Here is a 12,057-nt window from a genome sequence, read left to right as displayed (position 1 = left end):
TTTTAGATAGAAAGATCGAGGAAGGAGGGAGGAGTCTAGCTAGATCTCCATCACATAATAAGAGTGGAATTCATATGTGGTTTACTGGGGGTCTCATCTCTGATCTATTTTGTTAACATTTAGAAGTGGACCTCATTTCTATTATGTGATGGAAAAATATGAAGAAATCATAAATTCTCTACCATGAAAAATAGAACCACCAAACTTGAGAATGAGGGGTTAGGGCAGTGAGACCCCTGCTCTCTTAGTGAACATGAGCTTCGAATGTGGGATCTCCAATTAAATGTATGTGGTGGAAGAGGCGGAGGATAGCATGTGGGAGGTGAACCAAATTGGTCTAACAACCAAGTAAAGTCATTTAACCGAACATTTTCCTCATAAAACAAAGCCGTCTAAGCCCAAGGCCCTTTTTTTTTTTGGGTCAGAGAATTTATTACTCAAGCAAAAACCAAGAGCACAATTAAAAACTCCCACAACTATGGAGTGGAAGAAGACCATTTTTTTTTTTTTTGGGTCAGAGAATTTATTACTCATGCAAAAACCAAGAGCACAATTAAAAACTCCCACAACTATGGAGGAAAGACTAATCACTTTTTATATATAAAATAATTAAAAATACGTAAATATGCTGATTCAATTCATACAGGTAGTCACATACATCAAGTGAGATTATAATGTTTTTAAGTGATTAGTGTCTTTTTCTAATTTGCACAGTGTTTGGAAACAGATATTAAGGTGAATAATATTTGATAGAGCAACCAACTTCTATATATTGAGAGAGAATGACGGTGGGGGAGGAAAGAGTAACACAATGAAGCTCTTCCATTCCTCATTTTCATACACATTGATAGGTAATACATGTTTTAAAAAACTTGAACTACAAGTATATACAGTAAATGGATTTTTACATTTGTTAAACTGTCTAGAGTCCTAAAGTGCCAAGTGTTTGGATGGAAACAGGATATTAAGGTGAATAATATTTGAATTAGGCAGACCCATTGAAAGAGAGCGGTGGGGGAGGAAAGAGAACACAATCGAAGCTCTTCCATTCCTCATTTTCATACACATTGATAGGTAATACATGTTTTAAAAAACTTGAACTACAAGTATATACAGTAAAGGGATTTTTACATTTGTTAAACTGTCTAGAGCCTAAAGTCAATGTGAAACAGAAATATTAAGTATTGAATTAGGAGAGAAAGCTGAGGACTCGAATATTTTTCCAGAAAGCTCACAACAGAACATAATCTCTGCTATACCCTTTCTCCATCTCCATGTTCCCATGGAAGCTACAAGCACCCAAAAGAGTCCTCCAAACAATCACATTAACAATCTCTTTGGGTATCTGCATCACCATGTTCTCTACATCTTCTAACCATTTTACTGTAAAACACAATTCCTTCATAACCAAACCTCCATGGCTGCAAGCATTTAGAAGACCCAAGAAAGTCACCTCGTTAGGACTCAAGTCATTTATCTTGACTTAAATTTTGGAACAGAAAATAATTCAGGTTCTAATCCACAATCATTAACTTAAAGAATAGGCATAATGAACTGGAAACTTTCCAGACATGAAGTATATAAATATTATTCATACTAGTAGGTAGGTTGGGCATTTCTTGTGAGAAGCAATCATCCATATTGTTCCTTAATCAACTCCTTGAGGTAACAAAATAAAGAATGGAGAAAGCAGTTAACTGCATTGTGTTGGCTGTCACAAATAAGGCAACATACTATGAGAAGAAACAATCAAATAAGAGGGTGGGGGTGGGGGTGGGGGTGGGGGTGGGTGGAGAGAACTAAGATCATCTGTTTAACATGCATACAACTGAGCAAAAGTTTTTCTTCAAAACAATGTACCAGCATTTAAAACAGGAAACAAGAGTGAGATCAAACCAATAAAGAACCCTCTAGATATCAACTGCTAAACAAATCTTGATCTGTTATCCTACTTCATATGATACCCTCATAAGCAGAGAATGTGTTTCTGACCACACTTCAACTTAGTCCTTCAGCTTTCCCTCATCTTCTAAATTTCCATAATTTTGCAACAATTAGTAGGCTAGTCAGCATAATCTATGAGTTCTTTTGTTATAGAAAAGGCATATTGTATCTTTTCATTAGGTAATTCTCCACATATAAAATAACAGCATAAGAAAGTGTTGGAATTTGAAGATACTTCCAACAGAAAGCCAGAGTGGTTTCTATCCACTCCATTGATGGTGAAATAAAAACTCTTAGATGCCCACAAGGACCATAACCATCACACAGATTTCTGGTCTGCATCAAGCACAGCTCCAGTTAAGAAATAAGCACCCAAATTAAGTTCCAATCCTTATCACAAAACCCAATCCTCGATTAGATGGATCTAGTGGGGATTAGAAAAGAAGGAAGCAATCGTAGACTGGAAATCTGATATGTAAAATATACTACTTGAACAAGAGGATTAATAGATAAAGGTGAAACAAGACAAAGTTAACTTAACTCTGTTGGATTAAGTTCTATGCACTAAAAGGATTTCAGACCCATTTAGAAACAAGACCCCGTAGGTAACAAACATCGTTCATGCTGTTTTCTTAATTTAACTTATCCCTTGATTTTAGTTCTCACATTTTGTAGAAACTAACTTTTAGGAACCACCAGGCTTTATAATTCAGTCACATGCTCGAATATCAAAATAGAAACTATCACTGCCAAGGAATAAACAGATACCTAACTCTACAAATAGAGAATTTAATAGCAACTTGGACTCAATAAAAATTTACTGCATTTACTGCATCAGGGCTCTGTTTTTCTGAGTACAAACTGGATGCTCAATGATTCTCCAAAAATAGGAACAAGGGATTAATTTTCCTAAGTCGAATGGCATCAAGGGTCTTAGGTTAGATTAGACCATAGAGAAGGAAATTCTGGGATGGAGGAAGTTTTGTTGAGTGTGGAAAAAGACAATACAGCAGAGAAAGGAAATATGAACCAAAGGTATTCTCTCAATCCTAATGCTTTTAAGGCTGATTAGCAGAGCTCTCATCAAAATAGAAACTATCACTGCCAAGGAATAAACAGATACCTAACTCTACAAATAGAGAATTTAATAGCAGCTTGGACTCAATAAAAATTTACTGCATTTACTGCATCAGGGCTCTGTTTTTCTGAGTACAAACTGGATGCTCAATGATTCTCCAAAAATAGGAACAAGGGATTAATTTTCCTAAGTCGAATGGCATCAAGGGTCTTAGGTTAGATTAGACCATAGAGAAGGAAATTCTGGGATGGAGGAAGTTTTGTTGAGTATGGAAAAAGACAAGGTATTCTCTCAATCCTAATGCTTTTAAGGCTGATTAGCAGAGCTCTCATCAGACTGATGACATCAGACTAATGCTTTTAAGGCTGATTAGCAGAGCTCTCACTTTTAATGCTTTTAAGGCTGATTACCAGAGCTCTCATCAGACTGTTGAATCGGGCTTTCAACAGCTGAATAAATACTCCTCACTTCCCATTTGGATACTCAACCAAAACATCAACTGAGTCCTTTTTCCAAAACTTCAAAACAAAACTGATGCATGGGAACATTGAGTCAAATGAAACCAAACCTTGTACCAAATCCCAAAAATGATACCCAAGATCCAAACTGACCTAAAGTAAAACAAAAGGGGAAAAAAGAGAATTAAAAACCAACTTTAAGAACACAAAGATAAAAATGAAATCTTTTTAGTTTAGAACCATAATTCTGTTAATCATCAATCAATTGCCACCCACAAGATCTCAACACACACAAAAATGAAGAATCCAAGTATCATGTACTAAACAATGAGATCTCAATATCCCATGAAGTAATTGTGTCTCAGTCTCGCACGCATCAGACCTTCCATAACTCTGTTTGTAATCTAACAATCAATTGCCACACACATAAAAATGAAAAATCCAAGTATCATATACCAAACAATTAGGTCTCAATATCCCAACATATTACTCTCAGAAACAAAACCAATAGAATTGAACAATCAAAGTAAAGTCCAAGAACATAAAATCTTGCAAAAAAAATTCCATTTCAGTCAAAAGGAATGACACCCTTGTGCTCCGATGTAAACAGTAAATGAATTTAGCAATATCAGAAAAATAAGAAAGAATCAGGTTTTCTTATTCAGAACAACTATGTGCAAAAAAAAAAAAAACTATGAACAGTTGCAGAGACAGGGCAAACATCGATAACCTCCACTCACATTGAACGAAGATGAAGAAGTGGGTTGCAGACGGCTTCGGTTGAAGAGCGATCAGATGCATAGACAGGGCTTTGCTTGCACAAGAGGGCTTCAACTTCTGACAGAGAGATAGGTTGCAGATACGCTTCCAAACAAATAGATCGGTTGCATAGACGCTTCCAAACAGAGAGATTGGCTGCAGAGATGCTTCCAAATAGAGGATCGATTGCAGAAATGCTTCCAAACACGATCGGTTGGAGAGACTCGTTTTGGAGTCGAGAGATTGAGAGAGTTGGGAGAGATGAGAGAGACGAGAGAGAGAGTTGCAAGACTTGGGAGAGTTGTGAGAGATGAGGGAGACGAGAGAGATACGAGAGGTTATCTAGGCTGCGAGAGATGACCGTTGAGAGATGACCGTTGAAAGATGACCGTTGAGAGAGACAAGAGTGCAGAAGTCGATTGCAGAGAGACGAGAGTGCAGAGAGATGAGAGAGTGATGAGGAGTTTAGGGTTATCGATGAAATTACATCGATAACCCTAAGTACCGTCAACGACAAGGTTGTGCCCCGCATTTTTGACAGAATTGCTTCTTTGCCCAAGAAGCTCCAATTTAGGGTTTTTAGGGACAGACGGTCGAGATCGAAATCACGGTCGAGATCGAAATCTCGACCGTGCGCTGCACATGCTGCTCATTTAATGCGCAGCATAAGTGTGCCAATTGCCTGGTTCAGTACAGTTTTGCTGAACCAGCACAGAAAAGTTGAACCGATTTACCATACATGTTTTTGCTGATTTCTGTGCCAAAGTGGGCAAATGGCACAAAATAAGTGTGCCAGAATCGTTACCATAAAATTAAAGATGTCAAATTGGAGATTTCAGATTGGATCTAATTGCATGCTTTGGATTCCCAATTCTTTTGACCTCTTTGGGTAAAAGGATTCCCAATTCAAACACTATCAACAAAGAAAACAATCATAAATTTTCAATTTAATGATCCATTGAGATGAAATTTCTGCTCCATATTGGGAGAGGAGAGAGAGAAAACATTGAACGAATGGTCCATAGGATTGGATGGTTGTCCTGACCAGTTGGGCCGGATTAAGTGAAGAAAAGGTCCATTGAAACCCTACATCTTAAATGCATGTGCACCCAACCTGTCAAAAAGGGGTTCAACTTCAGTGCTGCGCATTTAATGTGCAGTATTGTGCTACCAACTGTGAAGATTGAAATTTCGATCAAGATTTCTATCTGGACCGTTCGTCTCACTTTCAACCATCTGTGAGATAGACGGTCGAGATCGAAATCTCGGTTGAGATTTCAATCTCTACCATTCAAGTGTTGCGCATATAATGAGCAATATTCAAGTTTGCCCCATCAAAAAGATGACATGATTGAAGGGAATGGGACGAGTCCAAATCCTCTCCGCCTGTGCCAGGCATCTGCCCATCAGTGTACCATGGGTAGGCCATGTGACATCCATCTAGAGGGGAGGGGGATGGGCGAATGGCCCGCCAAGATCTGGATTTCAATGGGACTCGTGTATTTGACCAAATGGTGGAGGTCCTACACGTCTATTACCCAGATAACTATTTGTGGTTAAATCATATTACGATCTGAACCTAATCAAATTGTATTTTCTTGGATTAGAATATTATACATGGTTCAATCTTAGAACTTATTGAATACTCATTGTATAATTTCCTCCAAAGAGATGAGCCAAATACAAAACCTTTTAGGGCCACTATGATGTCGGGTTTGTTGCCAATTTTGATTCAACCTAAACCAAGGTTTAAAAAAATTACAATTTCAATATATCAAACCAGTCCAGATGAATTCTAATCCAATTAGGAATCGTAACCCCATAATTTGAGTGAAATAATTGTTCCAATCTGGAACAGCATCAGTTGATTTTGTTATAGATATGCTTGAATTGGGTATATGTTAGTACGGATTGACTGAGCTTAATATTTTATTTTATTTTATAAGGTAAAACTTTTCCCCTGATCTTCAAGACCAATATTTATCAGTTGCATTGTTGCATCGACCAACACATTCACAATACCATGTAAATTATTTAACAATTTTCTTTTCAGGTTAAGGTTTTTTTTAGACAATTTGCACATTGAATATGTAAGATATGATTAATTGATCATGTGTGGAATTTCTTTTTCTTTTTTTCTTCTTTTTTTTTTTTGCGAATGTGTGAAAGTTCATATTCAAATTCTAATAATTTATCTTTTGATGATTTCTTACAAAAGAAAAATCTCCAAATGGGCCCTGGTGCAATGTTAATAGTTGCTGGATTAAGAAATAGCCGTGTTTATTTCGAAATTCTGCTAAGTCTGGATCACTTCTCCATCGGACATTTTTTTACTGTAAGTTTTGTGTGAGGCCCACGAGAGACCTACTAGAGGCATGGAACAAAATGTCGCCGACATTTTGCGATTTGTCGGCGAAAATCGTTGAGTCGCTAGAGGGCGACACGAAACCCATGTACGAAACGACATATACCAAAAGTCGCCGAAAATTTCGGTGCGAAATCACAATATCGCCGACTCGAAATGTCGACAATAATCGCGGACCCCGCATTTTCCGGCGAGTAGTTCCATGCTCCCGGGACATGACCGAGCACGGTTCTCTTTTGTGAAAACCCCAGAACCACATCGGGGGAAGAGAAACCCCAAAATTAGGTTCACCGCTTCTTCTTGTTTTTATTTTCGCCTTCGCTGGTTTCAATTCGTTGATGAGTAATATTCTTCTACCCATGGCTTTTGACATCTCCCATTGAAGCATCTTCGATCTCCATGTGGAAAACTTTTCCATCACCGCATTTGCTTTTGTGGTTTTACAATGTTTCCGAATCCGAATTCTCGGTGGTGAAGTTTTCTTTCCACATCTAAGAAACCCGACGTAGGAATTCAACTCAATTCAATTCAATCCAAGCGTAATTTTATGGATTGGCATTTGTTACCTACGTCCGTTAAAGAAATGTTTGGATGCATGAAAGGCAAAGAGATGATTTCGTTCGGGATTCCATTAATTACCGTTGAAGAAATACGAGAGATGATTTCGGTTCCTTTGAGGATGTATTGTTGTCCTCGGGGAAGAATCTCGGTATGCTCACCGCCTCTCCGGGAAGCCCTAGCTCCGTCGGGAAGAGTCTCCCCTGGAGCGGAAAAACCAAAAGAGATTTTCTAAAAAGAAAAGCGATGCATTTTCTCTCTGAAAACAAAACGTCAAACACCGACGTCCCCGCCCCAGAACAAGAGAACACCATTAAGTTTAACTTAACCTTAAAGGATCAATTTGGGTGGCACCACGCACCCGACTTTAAATCGACTTTTCGAACTTTGACTAGAGGTCCTACCTCTGAATTATTTTATTAATAACAAGCGTAATTCTCGTACGAAATAAAACGCGTGATAAAAAAGCGATCGAGACTCAATTGTGTGTGAGGCTGAATATATTATAATAATACCAACTCTGTCCAGAATATTGACTAAACTTGATAGTTATAATTCCATACTGAGAATTGACTACTAGTTATGTGCAGATACAAACTTGTACATATTGGCATGAAAATAAAGACAAGAGAAACATAAAAAAAATTCCAGTTTTTGTTGCAGGGAAGAGAAGGTGAACGCGAGAGAGCAGGGCATGATAGTTATGTGAAGGAAAATTAAGTCTCAATCATGGGTTTCTTCTATATACTGTTCTAAATTCTTCCACTAATCTGACTCCACTTCTCTCCAGATTCAGTTTAGACGGCTATTTCTATCATCAAACCCATAAGGATTCTGCGAAGGAATCTAACTGCAATTGATCTTCTTCTTGTTGTTGTTCTTCTTCCTTTTTTGTGTTGACGAGTTGTAGATAATCCTCGTACAGGTTCTCAAACATGTTTTCCCTTGTGGGCACTTGATCAGATTCGCATCCAACATGACAACCATTCACAATGTCATTGAGATCAATAGGTGGTAATGGAAACGGAAATTCTACTGCTTCTGTACCAACAGCTCCATTTTCACCTTCAACTACTCCATTATAGCCACTGGAAGATCCACTCAGAGTAGTGTTGTAGTCGAAACTGTTGTTCCTTGTCATTGAGAGAGATTTCAACCTGATGGGTTTTGGGAGATAGATCTTCATTTGTGTCTGATGAATCTGATCTCCTCCAATATTTGAACCCACCACATTTTTGTTCTGTTTTTGCTTTTTGTTGCTGCCATTGTTGTTGGTCTTTCTCTTTCTGGGCCCACGTTTGGTTTTGTGTTGGTGGGCATCAGGATCTGTTCCCTGGCTCCTAAGCTTTTTGCTGAGATGGGTGTTCCAGTAGTTCTTGATCTCATTATCAGTTCGATGGGGCAATCTTCCTGCGATCAAAGACCACTTGTTGCCCAGAAGTGAATGGAGTCTGATGATCAGATCTTCTTCATCTGGGCTGATGTTCCCTCTCTTGATATCAGGTCTCAGGTAATTCATCCATCTTAACCTGCAACTTTTCCCACACCTAAGGAGCCCTTTGTTGGACACCCAAATCACAAACAAGCAAAACAAGTAAGATTCGTTTTCTGAATATGAAGGAATCAAGAAACTAACAGTAACCCAGATGCAGTTCCACCATTTATCCAACATTTTCTTCTTTCTTCACCAATGATCGACACTAACGGTAATAATAAAGGCAGGGATTATGATTGTTAGTTGAATTTGAGAGAGCAAGAGTAAGTTTGTGGTCAGATTGTGATTACTGGGGGCCAAAGGGAAGAAATCATGACGAGTGATAAAATGATTTGAGGTCTTGAGATCAGGGAAATCAACTAAAATATATAGATACCTGCTTCTTTAGGCAGAGATCTCCAGTTGCCTTCACCATGAGCTTGGATATAGTTAGTAAGCAATGTATCTTCCCTAGCAGTCCATGGACCTCTGCGTAAACCAACTTTAGAACAACAAGGTGCTCTGCCCATCTCCCTTGAATTCCCTCTTTTCTCTGGGATTTTAACCCCCAGGTGAAGAGGGAAACCAGAGGCTCAGATGATGGTGCACTACGTCTACATGTAACATGAGATAACTTCATGACCCTTTTAAACCATAAGCGATCTACTGTACCTCACGAGGAATAATAGCCAATACATGTTGGCATCACAGAGGGTTCTGAGAATTGTCAAAATCTGATAACGTACTGGGTATTTTCATCCCCAGAAGGGTCATTCTGGGAAACAGCTAGCTAGCTCTGAAGTTTCGGTAGACAACAGGGGATGCTCAACGACCCTTCTTCATCAACTTCTATCTGCCCTTCAATCTTCATCACTTCTTCTTCAATTCTTCTTCGCGTGCACGGCTTGCGTTGCATGCATGGCAAGTTGCCAACCGATCATTCTATGAAGAATCAAACTATCAAAACTACCCTTATTTCAGGAATTCCTAGATTTCATTTTGTATTTTTGTGGCATTTCTGTGCATGCATCAACGAAGCGGAAGATATATCACTGTGGCTGACGTGAAGGGAAATTTCCATTTCCAGAATATTCTGTGACGATGAATCTGGAACGCTTACATATTTAACTTATTTTTCGTTTGGTGAAGCTCACGTCACCACATGAACGGTACCAAATTTCTTCCCGTTAGAAACTTGGGCTCAACTTGGGCAGCACTGAGCTGTCGGGGATCAAAGTGGTAATCAAGAATCGTTCTCAATCACTCGTTTTTCTTCTTCTTCTTCTTTTTCTTTTTCTTTTTATTATTATTATTTTTTATTTTTTATTTTTTTTGTTTTTGGCTAATTAATTCACGTGTATATTAGACTTTAGTATTTATCAGATTCTTTATAGATTATTTCACACATGGATTTCACCCTCTCTTTTTTTGTTTGTTTTTTTGGGAGGGGGCGGCGGCAATCAGCATTAAGGAACAAGAATGGTCGAATCCAACCCCCACCTCTTTATGATTCATTGACATTATCGGGAAAAATAAAAATGTTAAGACAATTTTTGTGGACATTTTGGTGAATCCAACCCCCACTAATTATTCTTTGAAAATAAATTACATATATATTCCTTAGTTTGCAAATTAATGTGTATTTTTTTTTTCTTTTTATGTTTACATTTTTCATGTTTTAAATTATATATCAATGGTATTCCTACGGTCAAAATCTTAAGGTTAAGTTATGACTCAACATCTATTTAATTTTTAATTATTATCATACAATTTCAAGCTGGTTTGTTTCGACTTTTAGAAAAGAAAAAAAAATTATCAGCGAGAAGAAGATGATTCCATCTTCATTGGTGGACTAAATGAATGATTTTTAGAAACTTTGGTGGATCCTTTGTAAAAATTTCATAAATGATTTTTATTTCTTTTGCAAGAAATAGCCTAGGAATGGAATAGGATCAGATCAATCCAACCCCATCTCTTATTAACAACTACTTACAAATGGTGACACTAAAAAAAAAAAAAAGACAAAAGAATAGAAGAACTATGAGAATTCTTTGTGGAAATTTTGGTGATTCCAACCCACTGCATGCAACCCCCATCTCCTTAAAGAGAATGCATATAGGGTATATTTCCCATTTTTTTGACATGAACTCCCAATTTTGTACTCTCTATTGGTGTGTGTTCTAGAGATGTAGATTCTTTTGTCAATGATCAAGGAAAGCATAGGGTTTGAGATTTTTGCACTTTTTGATAAATGGGGATGGAGAAACTGGACAAAATAAACTTCCATGTTTGGAAGTACAATGCATGAACACCTATTTGAATGAAATTTATCTTTGTGCTCAAAGAAGGAAGGGACCTTCAGTCCAGATCACGATAGAAGTCTACACTTTCCTCAAGAGTCTCCACTACAAATTAGGAATGACACCTATTTATGAGAGTAACAAAATGAACTTAGAGGTGAATCCCTAGTAGACCCCACATGAACTCCACCCCTAATTTGTGGTTTAAAATACCCTAACCAATGAAGGATCCAAACTCAACCCAAGTCAAATTAATTTATAAAACTGCTAGCATTTTATTTACAGTCGAAATGTATTTAACATAATATTGTTCACTTCTACGGTTCTACCTAAAGAACAAAAAGCACAAACACACAATATTGTTCACAAAGATCCTTAAGGTTGCGCTTGTTTGCAAAGGTTGGGTGGGAAAAAAAAAATGTGAGTCTCATGTGTATTGGAATGAGAGAGAAGGAAAGGAAGGGAAAAAATTTTGTAAAAAAATGATAGTGGTGGATCCCACTTTTTACTTTTTTTAATTTTCTCACAAAATCCCACCAAATATGTGAGGTTTTTAAAATGATTTGGATGGAAAAGTTGGGTTGCTACATCACCAGACAAGTTTCCTCTCTTACTTTCCCACCCCAAGCAACCAAACAATCTACCATTTTGGGATTTAGAAAAAAAAATAAAAAATCTACACTTTTTTCAAGAATTTTCCCACCCCACCTTTATTTCAGCAAACAAATGCAGCCTAAATAAATTAGGTGGTTCACGAGCAACCTACCTCCTGGGGAGAGTGACCAATGATTAATTGGCTCCACCATGCTTGGTTTTTGGTTTTTATTTTCGTCTCCATAGAGAATAATAGGAAAGATTTTGATGCTTTGGTCTTGTATTAAGGGAAAATTTTCTTTTTAATATTAAAAGGGTTCGATTCAATCTCATAACCTATGGTTATGAGGTCAAGTGTTCAAATTTCCTCAAGAGTCAGCAGGAAAATTTTGATCAGATATAAAATAAAACTACCTCTATGCAGTCCAAGCGTGTGTAAGTTACTCGGTCCATTCGATAATCGAATGTGCTTAGAGAAGAAACATAGTTTAGGGTTTATACCAAGTATGACCTCAATTAGAGTTAAT

General features: G+C 37.6%; 1 protein-coding gene across 1 annotated transcript; it reads right to left on the bottom strand.

Annotated features, from left to right (window-relative positions):
• Positions 1-7,654: 7,654 nt before the first annotated feature.
• LOC149030359 (uncharacterized) lies at positions 7,655-9,368 on the bottom strand. Its single transcript, XM_089152833.1, has 2 exons — positions 9,034-9,368; positions 7,655-8,719 (listed from the first exon to the last, which is right to left on the bottom strand). The coding sequence occupies exons 1-2, from the start codon at positions 9,164-9,166 to the stop codon at positions 7,980-7,982; spliced, it is 873 nt and encodes a 290-aa protein (XP_089008959.1). The 5' UTR covers positions 9,167-9,368; the 3' UTR covers positions 7,655-7,979.
• Between the last annotated feature and the right edge of the window lie 2,689 nt (positions 9,369-12,057).

Source organism: Hakea prostrata, chromosome 1, assembly GCF_041222555.1.
Source record: "Hakea prostrata isolate BN-2017 chromosome 1, UWA_Hpros_2, whole genome shotgun sequence".
Classification (NCBI taxonomy): domain Eukaryota; kingdom Viridiplantae; phylum Streptophyta; class Magnoliopsida; order Proteales; family Proteaceae; genus Hakea; species Hakea prostrata.
This window is presented reverse-complemented; position numbering and strand designations above follow the sequence as displayed.

What these genes read in the sequence shown, in the direction of transcription:
- LOC149030359 (XM_089152833.1), bottom strand. Translation starts at nt 9,166, where the DNA reads ATGGGCAGAGCACCTTGTTGTTCTAAAGTTGGTTTACGCAGAGGTCCA. An exon ending in ATCTCTGCCTAAAGAAGCAG is followed by an intron (nt 8,720 to 9,033) that starts GTATCTATATAT and finishes TGTCCAACAAAG; the next exon opens with GGCTCCTTAGGTGTGGGAAA.